At 44.7% G+C, this 15372-nt stretch overlaps 2 protein-coding genes across 3 annotated transcripts in view; one reads left to right on the forward strand and one right to left on the reverse strand.

Moving 5' to 3' along the window:
• Positions 1-537: 537 nt before the first annotated feature.
• Cfap276 (cilia and flagella associated protein 276) lies at positions 538-8106 on the reverse strand. Its single transcript, XM_051177715.1, has 5 exons — positions 7638-8106; positions 2926-3042; positions 1994-2109; positions 1249-1373; positions 538-756 (listed from the first exon to the last, which is right to left on the reverse strand). The coding sequence occupies exons 1-5, from the start codon at positions 7707-7709 to the stop codon at positions 686-688; spliced, it is 501 nt and encodes a 166-aa protein (XP_051033672.1). The 5' UTR covers positions 7710-8106; the 3' UTR covers positions 538-685.
• Positions 8107-8581: 475 nt separating this feature from the next.
• Elapor1 (endosome-lysosome associated apoptosis and autophagy regulator 1) overlaps positions 8582-15372 on the forward strand; it is an 80045-nt gene continuing 73254 nt past the window's right edge. For both annotated transcript variants that reach the window (XM_051177709.1, XM_051177708.1), the window contains exon 1: positions 8582-8964. In XM_051177709.1, coding sequence (XP_051033666.1) covers positions 8812-8964 — 153 coding nt within the window. In that variant the 5' untranslated portion in view covers positions 8582-8811. The remainder of the gene's footprint in view (positions 8965-15372) is intronic.

The following is a 15372-nucleotide window of genomic DNA, read 5'->3' on the forward strand; positions in this document are numbered from 1 at the left end:
CCCCCTACCCCATAGCTCCTATAGCACCGCAGTTACAGATGTGTGCTGGGGATCCAAACCTCAGGTCCTCATACTTTCACATAAAACACTTCATCCACTGAGCCACTGCCCCGCCCCATGACTTGTAAGATTAGAAACCATGGTAATGCATCAACATTTTAGGGACCTTGAAGTTTTTGAACAATTCTTAGGAGATTTGGTGCTACATGCCACAGGCAAAATTAACATAGAAAGGAGAGTTGACTTCCAGGCAGAAGAGAGTCAGAGACTGGGGGATGGCAAAAAGTGGAACCAGAGAAAAGCAAATGAGTAAACCTAAGAATCTGAAGTCTGTTAGTGGGACTTTAGCAGTTAGCTACATGGTGCGTTTAGTATCATAGTGATACCTTGCCCATTAAGACAATTGTTCCTGTGCCCCTGAATGTGGCTCTGTGTAGCTGTGACTTTACCATCTTGTAAATACCTGTGTCCCTTCCAAACCAGTGTTGGTCTGTCCTAAATCCTCCTGGCAAAATGACTTTCCAAGTTCCAACAGGGTTTTAGTATTGGGGTGTTTTCTTCATTTTAAGAGTGATCAAACGTGCCATGGGCGGCAGACACTTTAGGCTTCGTCTTGAACAAACCTATTTAATGAAGAAGGACGGCTGGATGTTCTACCATAGTGAAATTAGCCTAGTTGTCACCACTAGGTGGAGAAGAAGCCACCATCATTTTTTCGGGAGTAACCTCCATTGGTGGCTGCAGTGTGAGGAGACACTGTGGAGAAAAGAGAACGGGGTGAGCAGGGATTCCAGACCCTATGCACCCATCCCTTCTTTTAATCCTTCAATCAAAGAATGCATTGGTACCATGAGAAGAGTCTTGTAAATATGCGAAATTGGCATATGATGGACTAATGGACGTTAACTAAGGTCTTCATTCCCAAACTCATGTTCTGTGCCTGCCCTGCTCGAATTGTCACCTAGACCTCATCTAAAAAACTGAATTCTCTAGTTCTATTGTCATCATGACCCTTAGTATTAGTTTAGTAGGTGGCAACTTAATCACTAATTCCCATCCTCTGTAGTCTCCCAGCTTCCTGCCAGCCAGTAACTCTGAGCCCCCGAGAATGCAATGCTACCCTGCTACCGCCACGCCCCGCCCGCTGCCACCCCGCCCCGCCCCGCTGCCACCCCGCCCCGCCCCGCCCCGCTGCCGCCCCGCCCCGCCCCGCCCCGCCCCGCTGCCACCCCATCTTCTGACCCTCACCTATGGATCCCTGGATGCTGTGGATGGATTCTTTCTTAGGGTTGATCCAGTGTCTGATGTTAGCCCGGGAAGTGATGGGGGCCGGAGGAGAGTGTAAAAATTCTCCAGGAAACTGGATCTTGCTTCTAGAAAATGGTGGGAAGAGAAGAGAGGCGAGTGGTGTCAACCAGAAAGAAAACTATGAGAGGGAAAAACAGTTTTGTAAGATTTCAAGTCCAAGGCCTTATTTACCTTCTAGAATTATCAAAGCATTTGCTTATATATCCTGATGAACTTAACGGGATAGATGAACTATCTAGATGAGGGTTTCTGCTCATTTTAGAAAATGAAATACAGAAATGAGGCCTAAGGATGTAGCTTGGTGATACAGCACTTGCCTAGCAGGCATGATACCCTAGGTTTGATTCCCAGCACATTTAAGACAAAACAAAATATTCTACAGATTTAAAAAAACAAAACAAAACAAAACAACAACAACAAAAAACTATGCCAGGTAGTAGCGATGGTACATGCCTTTATTCTCAGCACTTGAGAGGCAGAAGCAGGCAGATCTCTGAGTTCAAGACCAGCCTGGTCTTCAAAGTTCCAAGACAGCCAAGACTACAGAGAGAAACCCTGTCTCAAAAAAACCAAAACAAACACATAAACCAACTATGTATTTGTTCCTATTGCCACATGTCAATTTTACCCTGTGTAATTGATGGTAGCATCCTTAGAGCGGAGAGGATCTACTTCTGTCACTTACCCACAGATATCCTGAATGGTTTCCTGATGTAGCAGAATCTCAGTCTTGTTCTTGAACGCCCCTGTGTGGTGGTCGTACAAGGCTGTTAAGCGGAAATCCAGATCATCCTTTGGTATCTACAGAGGAATCAGTCCTCTCACAGTTAACTTGGCTGTTGTGTGCCTTGATCCTAGTCAGATTGCATCTAGCTATTGTATTCAGATTGCATCCAGAAGAGCAGAGACCCACCAGCACCTAACACTACATTGTGCATGATAGTGACTTTGCAACTCTTGTCCATAGGAATGATCTCCTATGGCAGGCTAAGAGTGCTAAGTTCACAGGTGACATGGAAATAATGGTCTTTGGGTATGACAAACCTTATCTCATTTATTGTTAAATTCAGCCTTTGTTTGTTTTTGTTTTCACTTTTCAAAACAGGGTTTCTCTATGTAGCCCTGGCTGTCCTGGACCTCGCTCTGTAGACCAGGCTTACCTCTAACTTAGAGAGATCTTCCTGCCTCTGCCTCCCAAGTGCTGGGATTAAAGGCATTTGTGTGCGCCACTATTGCCTGGGTCAGTCTTTGATTTACTACAGCATGTGACAGAAATTTGATAAAAATGATTTGGAGTAAGCCTTGTGACTTAATAGGTTGGCTTTGGATTTGGTAAGATCTTGAATTGGGAGCAAAAGGAAAGATGCTGAGGTACTTCAGACTACCTAAGAAAACAATGTGAATGCCTGGTGTGCTGGCATATGCTCATGATGTCCGTATTCAGGAGGCTGAGGCAGGAGGATTGAGAGTTCTAGGCCAGTCTAGGCTGAATACTAAGTTTGAGGTCAACTTTAACTATGTAGCAGATCCTATCTAAAACAAATTAAGTAAAATAAAATAGAAGATGTTCATTGAGCCCTATGTGGAAAAAAGAAGTAGTATTTCAATGCTAAGTACATTGGGATCAAAAAAGTAGGCATCTCTCCTCATGGAGGTAATTGTGGGAGTTGAGCTGAGCCGATTCCAGGGTTCCTGCTGCTGAGCAAGGTGAGTTGGGTTCTTACATTGCAATTTCTGAAAAAGAGAAAGAACATGCAGGACTTGGTTACAGGAGGCCCTACTGATACAGCATGGGTCACATTCATCACTGTGTCCCATCCCATTTTACTTGAATCTCATAAGGACAGCTACAAAGAGATGAGTGATCACAGGGGCAGGACTCCCTAAGCCTTCCAAGTGAGAAATGATTGAAATGGGCCAGGAAAACAGAAGAAGCTGATAGATCAAGATGCTGGGAGTGGAGGAGGCTTGGTGAACAGATCAGAAAGATGGTATGTTTAGAAGTCTGAGTCTGGAGAAAAGATGAAACTAAGAGTAAACTGGAAGTGTATGGCTTGCTGGAGAGCTGAAATCAAAGAAGATAGATCAAGTTGTCCAAATAGATGCTAGTAGTTGAATTCTGTAGGAAAAGCCTGATCAAAAGGGTCAACTAGGACAGTGTTTTTACCGGGGCAAGGAAGGTCCCATAAGAGATCAGAAAGTTTATCCAAGAAAGGATAACTTGTCCAGTAGTGGTTGATGGTGCATGCCTTTAATCCCAGCACTCAGGAGGAAGAGGCAAGTGGATCTCTGAGAATTCCAGGCCAGCCTGGTCTACAAAGCTAGTTCTAGGACAGGCTCCAAAGCTACAGAGAAGCCCTGTCTTGAAAAACAAAACAAAACAAAACAAAAAAACAAACAAACAAAAAAACCAACCCCCCCAAAAAAAACAGGAAAAGAAAAGAAAAAGAAAGGATCAGTGATGGAAAGGAATGTCAGAAAAAGCTCAATGGACACTGTGTTCTATAAAGTGCAGACATGAGAGAAAAACACAAAGTTGGTTTGGCTTGTATATGACATTGGCCATTTTCACGACTGCATCCTCAGTACCAAGCATGCTGACCTAACACATAAAAACTATGCTCTGATCAAACCAAACCAATGACCAGTGACTGACTCTAGTAAATACTTCCATCTAGCTCCCTCTTCCTCCATGTAGCAAAGTACTGTGTGACTCAACTCAGTTAAACTTAGTTGGACAGTAGGATCAGGCAAATATGTAAACACAGGCTTAGCTACCCCCTCCATGGCCCTCAGCTGCTCTGCCGCTTTCTTCAAGGGTCATATAAGCTTGCCCTCTCCTCTATTGGCACCACCCAATTGCCTTTCACTAAGGTTGGATGGCAGAGGCAGGTAGATCTTTGTGAGTTCAAGGCCAACCTGGCCTACAGTATGAGTTCCAGGACAGCCAGGCCTACACAGAGAAACCTTGTCTTGAGAAAACCAACAACAGAAAATAAATAAATAAATAAATAAACAAATAAATAAATAAATAAAACCAACTGTCAATCAGCAGAGCCAGCCTGCAGACCTCCTTCCTTTGGTCACAGGGAGAAGTCCTGCCCTCAGAAGGAAGTTTCTTTGACCCAGCCCTTCCCTGTTCTTTGAACCTGTACTTTTTCCCACATCCTCATCTGGCCCCAACATCTCAACTATCCTTTCATCAAGATACATCTGCCACAGTGTCTCCTTCTCCACAGACCCACGCTTCTTCAAGGGCCAACAATTACTGTCTTCCCTTATTCACTCTTCATGTCTCCAACCCTTTGTAGTCTGGCCCTCTTCCAGTGCCCACTGAACCTTTCCTGGCTGTGGAGCTGTGATCTCTGTGTATACTAGAAGGATCTTTCCCAATCCTGTCCTTTGATTCCTGAGATTTCTGGCACTGTAACTCTGAATCTCCACAAATACTTCTTCATCTTACAAGGCCAACTCCTGGTGTAACTTTGGTCTCTGGCTTTTACACCTTCTTCTGAGATTAGCCTTCTGCTTCTGGGAGTGTTCCTTCTGGCTTTATTCTTATATTTCCAGGACACACTGCTTTTCAACACAATTTCAAACAGCATGCCAGCCCCAGACATACATCTTCAACCCAGACCTCTCAAGCCTCCCTACCCACAAAATCATTTAAAAATGTCACAGGCACCACAGAAACATCCGCATGATTGGTGTCAACACCTTTCTGCCCACACCTGCTTCCTTGGGATGCTCCATCTCAGTGATGGTATCAATTAAGCTCTCAGAACCCAGGAGTCTACTTTATATTTATCTATTTTCTTTGGTCCATATCAAGTTATCAAATCCCACTGCCCGGCCCTTTTCATCCCTCTCAAACATGTATCTTATGGCCATGTCACTGCTGTTGGTTCCCCTTCTTCAGGATTGCTAAACCTGTTTCCAAGCTGAGGTACCTGTGTCCACTTGGTGTGTGACTCCTTCCGTCCTTCCTTCCTTCCTTCCTTCCTTTCTCCCGTCCTTCCTTCCTTCCTTCCTTCTTTATTCCTCTCTGTCCCTCCCTCTTTCTCTCCTTCCTTCCTGTCTGTCATTCTTTTTTTTTGTTGTTGTTTTTTTAAGGGCAAGAAGAGATTGCATTCATTGACCACTAATTAATTCTGTGATAGGCATACATAAAAGCAGTCTCTGTACATTAGCCAATTTAATCTATTATCAGCACAAACTAACCATATAAAACAGGCTTCATTATGATATCTTTATACCTGCATAAAAATCTGACCATATTTATCCCCCATTATCCCCTTTTGTTTCTTTTACAAACAGTCCTCTCGCACTTGGGAAGCAGAGGCAGGTGGATCTCTGAGTCTGAGGCCAGCCTGGTCCACAGAGCGATTTCCAGGACAGGCTCCAAAGCAATACAGAGAAACCCTGTCTTGAAAAACAAACAAACAAACAGTCCCCTCTCTATTTTCATGTTCCCTTTCCCCCTTGTTGTGTTGGGATCAAGCTCATGCTGGGCAAGTGTTCTACCATGCAGCTGCTCCAATCTTACATCTTTAATTTAAAACTAGAACACACATCTGCCACATCTGCCTTTCTGAATCTGCCTCGTCTCCCTTATTCTTTATGAGTGGATAATGCTTGGTGGTGTATGTCTAGCACAGTTTGCCCATTCATGTGGCCGGGTATCTAGGCTGGTTCTTAACTTGGGTATTGTGACTCAGTGCCATAGTAAATGTTCATAGGCAACTTCCTGCTGACTCCAATCCTTTGGGTATCTGGGAGTACCACAGCAAGCTGTCTTGAGATTCTAATTTCACTTTCACTATGGCCACACTCTATTCACATAATAGTCAAGGATATAACCAAAGTACATTTTTATCAACAGTTCTAATTTACAACTAACTTATGGAGCTGAGTACATGATACTCTTAAGACCAGTCCCATAAATGTTAATGGCATCCCCCATCAATCAAGTTTATCCACATAAGCCACCAGTTTTTTTTTTTGTTTTTTTTTACCAGTTTTGTTTTTTAGGACAGTGACTCATATAACCTAGGCTGGTCTTGAACTTGCTATGTAGCTGAGGTTGTAGGCCCTCCATTTTGCTTATACTCATTTAACACACATTTACTGAAAGACATGCACATAGCTGTGTGTGATTTCTAACACACTCTAATCATAACACTCCAGTGCTTGAAATCTCATGACTCCCAACATGAGGCTTATTCCAGGCTTATTCCTAGCCCACCTAGCAATGCTCACAACACTCTGCCACCAAGGTCTGGTCCTTAGCATCCGTGGTCCCAACATTTAGCATCAACTTTAGCTCTTCTGGATTTGCAGTTCCCCAGGCCACTTTGTTTCTCCTTCCCATGTACCTACAGCTTCCTTTCCCATAAGTATCTGCTTTTTTCTTTCCTTACACACACACACACACACACACACACACACACACACCCCTCCCTTTCATCTCCACTGGCTAGCTCATCTAGATGTCACTCATCTTCTCTGAGAAACCCTCCTTCAAGTTTCTATTCCCAGGGCATTCTATCTTTGACTCCTTCACAATATATGTTTCACACATTTTTGTGTTATGTGTGTGGGCTTGTTTGTTTGTAAACAGGTTTTTATAGCTTGGGCAGGCTTAGAATTCCTGGTTCTCCTGCCTTCCAAATGCTAGGATTACAGGCATATGCTTAGCTTATCTAAGCTGGACAGTAACTATATCTAATTTTAGACTATATGCCCTCAGTGTTTAGCAGAGTGTCTGGCATATAAACAACTAATATTGACTAGAAGGACACTCTTTTGTGTTGTTATTGAGATCAAATTACCACTTAATTCACTTCATTGTATACCTCATCAAATATCGCAAATACTTATACTAGGAAAAACATGGTTTGTATTTCCAGAACACAATTAAATTAAATACACACATCTACAGATGTGTTCTTGCATTAGCCAGAAGACAGAGGTATTGCGAAGATTTGCTTGAAGTATGACCTGGTGTCTTTCAGAGGAGTATTTTCTAGTCCACATTTCATCTGTCTTTGGAGTACAGATTTTAATACAAGAAGAAGAAATGGTAGCTTGGTGGAACCCAGTTTCCCCCATCACTCATAACAGTTATTCCTTTGATGAGCCTTATTCTACAATAGAGTTCGCTTCCCTCTCTGCTCAAAACCACTTCTGAAACGTTAGCAGACCCGAATAACAGGCCAAGGAGACAGACAGTAAACAGATTTCTCTGGTACCCGGTGGTCTCACCAGAGTTAAGTTACTAGGAGTCTGCTGGAGACCCCACTGGGAATTTGCTGAGGAAACCTCAGTACCTTAGAAGCCCGCAAGTGTGTGTCTTCATCACTTAACGCAGGGTGCGGGTAAGATTCCTGAGAGTGAGGCATGCTTAAAGGCCCAAAGGCGCAGGTTTATCCCCAGAAGATTAGCGCAGCCGTAGCACGACCTGGCTCCTAGAGGATCCCGGGTCCCAATTGTTTGGAACGCCCCGTTTTTTGGTTGCCAGGCAACTACCCCTGCATTTATGACAGAGATGAATTCCCTTCGAGAGATGCGCCACCTGGCGGTTCAACTCAGAAGGCTCCTTGTGAGGAGGCTGTTGTGAATACCGAATACCGAGGAAAGGAGACCTGGATATGCACTCTGGAGCCTCAGCTGGAAAACGCTGGCCTCCCACAGCAAGGGAGTTCTGCAAAAGCTGACGAAAGAAGTCCTTTAGGATGACCTACAGGTTTCCTTCTCCCCCTCACCTAAAAGAAAGCTTCCCCATTTTCAAAGCAATTAGAGTACAAGAATGTCAAAAACCCGAAGATCTCACGTGTCCTGATTGGAAAATTGTTGGTTAGGTCACTTTCCTAGCTGTTTAACTATGCAGACGTCAGGGTTACTCATCAACCCGGCTGTAAAAACATGGATGGATTTGGCGGGGTGGAAGGATGGAAGTAGCTTTTGCAGTTAGTGCTGGGGCCACTCTAGGAGATGACCCCTTTAAGGTAGAGATGACGTCTGTCTTCCCTTTGTCATTTCACGTTTACAAAATAAGAGGTGCTTAGAAATAACCCCTGGCGGGGAAGAGCAATAGGGGTGAAGTGTACTGCTGCAGATGGTTTGAAGGGTTCTTCTACCTTGTGCTTTACGTAAACCTGTTGGGTTTGTTGCAAACCCTGGCGCGCGCACTCCCACGCCTCGCGCCAGCGGTGGCGGCTGCCATGGAGACCGGCAGGTGAGCGGCAGAGGCGCGCGTGGTCCCTGCCCCACCCGCGCTGAGCGAAGAGGATGCGGTTGTCAAGGCGACGTGGATAGGAGGAGAGGATCGAGGGAGGAGGAAGGATGGGCGGCCTTGGCGTAGCCGCAGGGAGGTGACTGAAGCGAGTCCAGCCCCTTGCATCCTCCCCCTGTGTACCTCCCTCCTCTTTTTTCCTCCTTCTGCCAGCATAAGCTGCCTCCGCAGCACCTGAGCCGCTACTGCCGCTGGCTCAGGACAGCGCTATGGCTGAGTCTGGTCTCAACCCTCACCCCTCCGCCAGAGGCGGAGGAAGAACTGAAAGGCTCACATCACCGCTTATGTGGCTGTTGCTTTGGGCTGGTACCACCTTCCAGGTGACCCTGGGAACCGGACCCGAGCTTCACGCCTGCAAAGAGGTACTGTTCACTCCACCCCCTTGACCTGATCTCACTTTGGTTAAAAAAAAGGGGGGGTCAGATGGAGACCTGGGGGACCCAGGCATAGTTTCAGGGGCCACAGAGTTCAAATTTTTCTAGGGATGAGTAGTAGAGGTTGGCCGGGGGGTGGGGGTTAGGGGCGAGAGCAGGCTGGCGTTGTCATGGGGGAGGCCAACCCATTGGGGGACTCCTAAAATAGATAACCCCCACAAGCTCTCAGCTCTGGCCCAGCGAGTAAGGTCCGAAGGAGTGAGTATCCCTAGAAAGAAAGAGAAAGAAGACAGGAGTTGCTTTCCATATGGGGTGAAATTTCCTAAAAAGTGATCGAAAACACTGAGGCCAAACAGGTAAGAGTTAAGTAGGGGAAAAGTAGGAGACTGGAGTCAGGATCCTTGGGGTTCGAGGGTGGGAAGTCCGCTCAGTAGCATGCCCTGCGTGTTAACACCCAGTTGCCCTGGGGATGCTAACAGTGGTTCTTGCAGGAGTGAAGCCTGTTCCCGTGCACATTTTGTTGAGTGTTTAGCATGTCCCACCTTTTCTCGATTTTGAGTTCTTTAACGTGTTTTCTGCCACCCTCTTTTCTGAACTTCTGCTGACATATGCCATAAGTCTTTCTCAAGGTGTCTTTAAAACGTTAGCAACATAATTCAGACATTAGGTAGTGAATGTCTTCTAAGTAAAAAAAATTTTTTTTTGAAAAACTTTTTGGGGGCATATGGCATTAAGAGTAGCAATATTAGATAGCTTCTGTATTAGTGAAATAATAGTTGCTTTGTGCTTAAGTGACTTTAAAACCATATGGTAGAGGCAACAAAATGTTTACAAGAACTATACTGGGGAAGGCAGAGTAAAATTTATCTATGCAAAATGCGAGAGATATGAAAACAGGCCAAAAAAACTAGCACTATAGGAGGAATGCTAAATGTCAAACCCAGCTAAAGTTTTGAGGGGTTAAAACAGTCCTTTTAAGTCACCGATGTTAGTTAACAGTGCTGGTTCAGTCCCATGAGAAGTATTAATATGTAGAGGTCCTAAGCACTAGCCTGTCTACAACATAACAAATCATGAAAGAAGCAAGGGGGAATTCTACACAAATGAAATTTGACTTAAAGGGTTCATTAATATTTAAAGTGACCCACTGGGGATGGAGAGATGGCTCAGTGGTTAAGAGAACTTGCTGCTTTTGTAGAGGATCTGGGTTCAGTTCCCAGTACCCATATGACCATCTGTAATTCCAGTTCCAGGAGATCTGACACCCTCCCTTGGCCTTTGAGGGCACTGCACGTGTGTGGCATACATACACACATGCTGGCAAGCACTCATACGCATAAAATATATTTTTTTTTTATGAAGTGACCCGTAGCTGGGATGTAGCTACAAGGATTATTTTAACCTTAGCTCAGTTTGACATTTAGCATTCCTTCTACAGTGCTAGACTTTTGGCATGTTTTCAAATCTCTCACATTTTGCATAGTTTATAGAATGCTTGCCTAGCATGCATGAAGCCCTAGGTTTGATTCCCCAAGACTGAATAAACAAGGCATGGAAGCATATGTCTGTTTCCTCAGCACATGAGAGGTAGGGGCAGTAGGATCAGAAATTCAAGTTCATCCTCAGCTCCATAGTGAGAGACAGGCTCCTCAGCTCCACAGAGTCATCCTTTGACCTTGATTTGGAATGTGGGTACGCATATTAACATACATACCATAGAGGGAGGGAGAGGGAACTGGGATCGATATGTAAAATAAGAAAAATAAATAAAAAAATAGACATACCATAAATATACATACTGGGAAAAAATCATCAAAAATTGGAAATGACCCCAGCCAATGGGCTTTTTAGAACTTTTACTAGTCCCAATTATACCCTGGCTCTGGCCATCACATTTATAACAAGCCACTTCATGATCTGTTTTAAAGATGACCAGAGAACATTGGTTCCCTGGCCTTGGTGGCCTGTGGTCAAATTCCCTTGCCTAAGAATTAAACATCTTCATTTCCTTTATGGATGATAAGAAGTCCACCATTCAACTGCTGGTTGCCAGATCTTGAACACTTACTCCTTCTTGGTTGAGAGGGAGGGAAGAATATTAACTTATGATCTCTACTTTGTATGCGATTTTTATCTTTAGACCTAGTTAAACAACCATTATTTGCTTAAGGTTGAGTGAGCTGAGGGCGGTGGTGCACAACTCCACAGCTTTGGGAGTCATGGAATGGACATCCTGAAAATGTCAACCTCAGAGAAGACTGTCTTGAAGACTGAAAGAAAACAATGCACCTCTAGTACAAAATGGAATCACTGCACCCTTCTTCTTGGCTCAGACTCTTTAATTAGATCCACACCTCTTGCCAGGTTGAAATGGCTTTGCAGGCATGCTCATTGGCCATGGGCATCAGCAAGCCCTCAGTGCCCATATTCTCCTTGAGCAAACAGCCTCTAAACACTCTTGACTCCAAAATAAGGAGGGAAAGAATGAGTCCATTATTGTGGAGTTCTTCATATTAGGCAATATGAACTGATCCAACTAGTGTGGGGGTTTGCAACCCTGAAAGGTGAGAATCTAGTTCAAGGGAGACTCCATCTTCTCAGGTCTTGATTCTCATATGAATTTCTTGAATCTATGTAGGGTATTAATGCCAGGGGCTCTTATCAAGCCAAGCCTGATCCTAGTGACAGTAATGTTGTCACAGGTTATCTACAAAAGCTGAGGCCTCCCTCCGGATTGAAGCAGGAAGAGGGGAGACTTGGCTCGAGGTTTTATTGAGGTGGCAGAGCACTGGGAGTGGAAACTGCTGGACACGTGCCAGGGTCTGGCACTCCTGTCACAGTTTTACAACAATCAGGGTCACCAGTGGAACTAAACATCCTGGATGATGTTTGTCCACATGAATCACTGTGTTGGCCCAGGCTAAGTGCTGACTGGGAGCCACACATGTTTTTTTTCATAGTGCAACAAATCCAAATCGAAGGAGAGGAGCAAAAAACTGCCTTTGACATGGTCTGCCCAGTCCTGAGGCTGCTGTGCTAATTGCCCCCCGAGGGACTTCCCCATCCATGCTGAAAGGCCCAGGGGGGTCCTAGGAATCTGGCAGACATGGATTGGAATAAAATTTGTTGAGTGAGTGACGACGTGCTACTTAGTAAGGAATCAAGATCATTAACTTCCAACAGCCTCAGCTTCCTGTCCTATTAAATGGAGGGGGTCATATTCATCTCACAGGGCTGTAGTGAGGACTGCATTGAATTAGACAGCACATGTCAAATACCTAGTACGCACTCCCAGGATACCATAGGCCCTTAAGAAACACTGGGAAGCAAGCAAGTCATGCACACAAATAGTAACATAGAAACATTGGCCTAAGGTTAATGTGTGAGCAGCAGGAGCGGTGAGGCAGAGGCAAGCAGGAAAAAAAAAAAAAAAAAAAAAAAAAAGAAAAACAAAAAAACCTCACCAGAACCATTGGTATCTGGCCTGAAGCCTGAAGTGATGTGGGGATGGATGGTAGGAGATTTGGTCAGAATGTTAGAAACCAAGTGGAGACTCCATGAAGGATTTCTGGCCAGGATAAGTGCCTGCTTAGTGTATAAACATGGATCTGGTCGAAGGTTAGGGCTTTCAGTTGCTAGAGTGTTTGCTTGGCTTTCAAAAAGCCCTGGGTTCAAACCCCAACATTATATAAACCAGGCACATGGCTCGTACACTGCCGTAATTCATTTTTTTTTTTTTAAAGATGTGTGTTCTCGTGTGTCTGTGCGTGGGTGTGTGCATGTAAGTGCAGGCTTCCATAGAGGCCAGGTGTGTCAGATCCCCCTGGAGCTGGAGTTACAGGGCACTCTCATGAGCTGAATTTGGGTCCTCTGCAGGAGCAGTGTGTGACCTTAACTGGTGAGCCATCTCTCCAGTGCCGCCTGCTCCTGCCAGTCCTAACGCTTTGGAGACTGAGAAGGGAGGAATTCAGGGTCATTCTGGGCTCCCCCAAAAAATTCAACACCTGGGCTACATGAGAAATGTAGGCTTAGAAAATGAAAGGGAGGAGAGAGGGGGGAGGAGAAAGAAGGAAAAGAAAGAGAAGGAGGAGGAGAAGAGGAGCAAGAAAAGATGAAGAAGTGAAAGAATGTGGTTGAGTTGGACCAAGGCTCAGTGTAGGAGGCAAAGCGAGGAAGCCAGTTCAGGTTTTACCTGTGTTATGGGAGGGACTGTGCTGGGTTAGAGTCAGTGTGATAAATGAAAAGGAAGGTGTAAAGAAGACAAACAGGCTGAAGGGAGAAACTGGAGGCTATAAATGATCACAGGTGTAGGCTACTGTTGAGGGGCAAGTTCAATTGTTTTTTTGGCCAAGATTTAAGAGTAAGGGAATGATAGTGGTTGCTAGCCTAAACATAGAAAGAAGGCACAGCTTTGGTGAACAGCATGATTGGTCCCTTTTCTCAGTGCCAGTTTCCTTATCGGAGTTCTTACCACACTACTTCGATCAAAGCTTCTGGGCTTTTATCTTTTCTCCGAGAGGCTAGAGCTCGGCCACATTGGGAGTTTCAGGGCACCTTGACTATAGAGTTAAATCCTATCTGAAAAGTAAAAAGCCTGTGGGAGGCTCACATTTCTATGGGACTTTGCTGGCCCGGAGATGGCAGGTCTTGTGTGCAGATTCAGGCCCCATTCTCCCACTGCAGGCACATAACCTCCGGCAAGACAGTCACCTCTCGCCTTCCTTCACCTTTTTTGTCCAGAAGGTGAGAGTACCTTGGTTCTTTCTTGCCTTTTCACAATTGCTGGGAGGATTAAGCAAGATAATTTGCAAAAATTATTTAGCAAAAGGTATTGCATGTCAGTAAATGTACTTGTTAGTCGTTAATGAGCTACTTTTAACGGACTTTACAGGATCATTAGATTGTCCTATGTGACATCACTGGAGGAACTTGCCTGGCCAGTCTCTCTCTGATGCCAAATCCTCACTGTGTCTGTCCCCTTTGCCTTTAGTCAGCTGTTCCCCCCCCCTACTCTGGAGTCATCCGTTTCTCTCCTTCACAGAATCTTTTATTTATTTATTTTTAGACAGTGTTGCTATGTGGCCTAGGCTATTTTCAGAACTCAAGATGCTCACGTTAGCTTCTCTAGTGCCGGAGCTAGGGCATGTATTACCACATCCAACCCAAATAGTTTTCACCAGCTTCCAAATGTACTATTCTATTATTTCTTTTATTTTAAAACAAAACAAAACAACACAAAAAACCCAAAAAACTATATGGTGAATGTACACTAATAGACATTTAGTCATGGGGACACAGAGATGGCTCAGAGGTTAAGAGCACTACTGACTGCTCTTCCAGAGGACCTGGGTTCAATTCCCATCATCCACATGGCAGCTCACAGCCTCCTGCAACTCCTGGAGGATCTGATACCCTCTTCTAACCTTCATGGGCACTGCATGCATGTGGTATAAAGACCTACACATAAAAATAAGTAATAGAAAATTAAAGGCCTGGCACAAACCTTTAATCCCAGCATTCTGGAGGCAGAGGCAGGAGGATCTCTGAGTTTGGGGCCAGCCTGATCTACCAAGTGAGTTCCAAAACAGGTAGAGCTACACAGAGAAACGCTGTCTAAAAAACCAAAACAAAAATTTAAAATAAAGACAGGCATGGTAGCTTAAGTCTGCAATCCCAGTACTGGGAAGGCTGAGGCAAGATGGTTGTCTTTCCACAAGTTTGAGGCCAGCCTGACTACACAGCTAGACCTTGTTAAAGAAAGAGAAGACTAAAGAAGGAAAAAGGAACTAGAAAGAGATAAGATAGAGAAGAAAGGAAAAAGATAGAGTGAGGGATGTAATTCATTGGTAGAGCACTGACCTAGACTAATTTTGATTCCCAGGAAAAACAGACTTCTCTTACTGCCGGTCTCCTTTCAGGCACCTCTCTAAGGAACTGCTTGTTTATGTAGCTGTTCCCCTTGGTAATTGCCCCTTTGATAATCCTGTTTAAAATCAGTGTCTCTAGACCCGTCTCCTTTATTGAACACATTCCACATTGATTTTTCACCCCCAGCGCTTTCGAGAAAACCACACTTGTTCAGTGTTTGGTAATCCCTCTGGTCGTCATCTACCAGCATTTGACAGAGCTCTGGTCACTTCATGGGTATTCCCATGGTTTCAGGACACCAGCCCTGCTGGAGGTTTTACTTTGTTTCTGCCTCCCTGGTGGCTCCTTCCCTTGTCTCTTTGATTTTAGCCCCCCTGTCTCCTTGAGCTGTAAATCTGTGAGTCCCCAGAAGTCAGCCATCAAACCTCTCTCTATCCCCCATCTCTCTCTACCCAACGTTTTCGACTTTTAACTCCCCAGGTGATCTCAAGCAGCATGGTGGCATAAAAGGCTGTATATGTATTGATG

This window comes from Phodopus roborovskii, unplaced genomic scaffold (assembly GCF_943737965.1).
Source record: "Phodopus roborovskii unplaced genomic scaffold, PHOROB, whole genome shotgun sequence".
Classification (NCBI taxonomy): Eukaryota; Metazoa; Chordata; class Mammalia; order Rodentia; family Cricetidae; genus Phodopus; species Phodopus roborovskii.

Bases quoted from the DNA above. Each gene is read 5' to 3' on its own strand.
- Cfap276 (XM_051177715.1), bottom strand. From the start codon at position 7,709: ATGCCTCACTCTCAGGAATCTTACCCGCACCCTGCGTTAAGTGATGAA. The intron at 1,374-1,993 runs GTAAGTGACAGA...ACCATTTTCTAG, and splicing joins ACCATTCAGGATATCTGTGG to AAGCAAGATCCAGTTTCCTG. The intron at 757-1,248 runs GTGAGGGTCAGA...TTTTCTCCACAG, and splicing joins CAGCATCCAGGGATCCATAG to TGTCTCCTCACACTGCAGCC.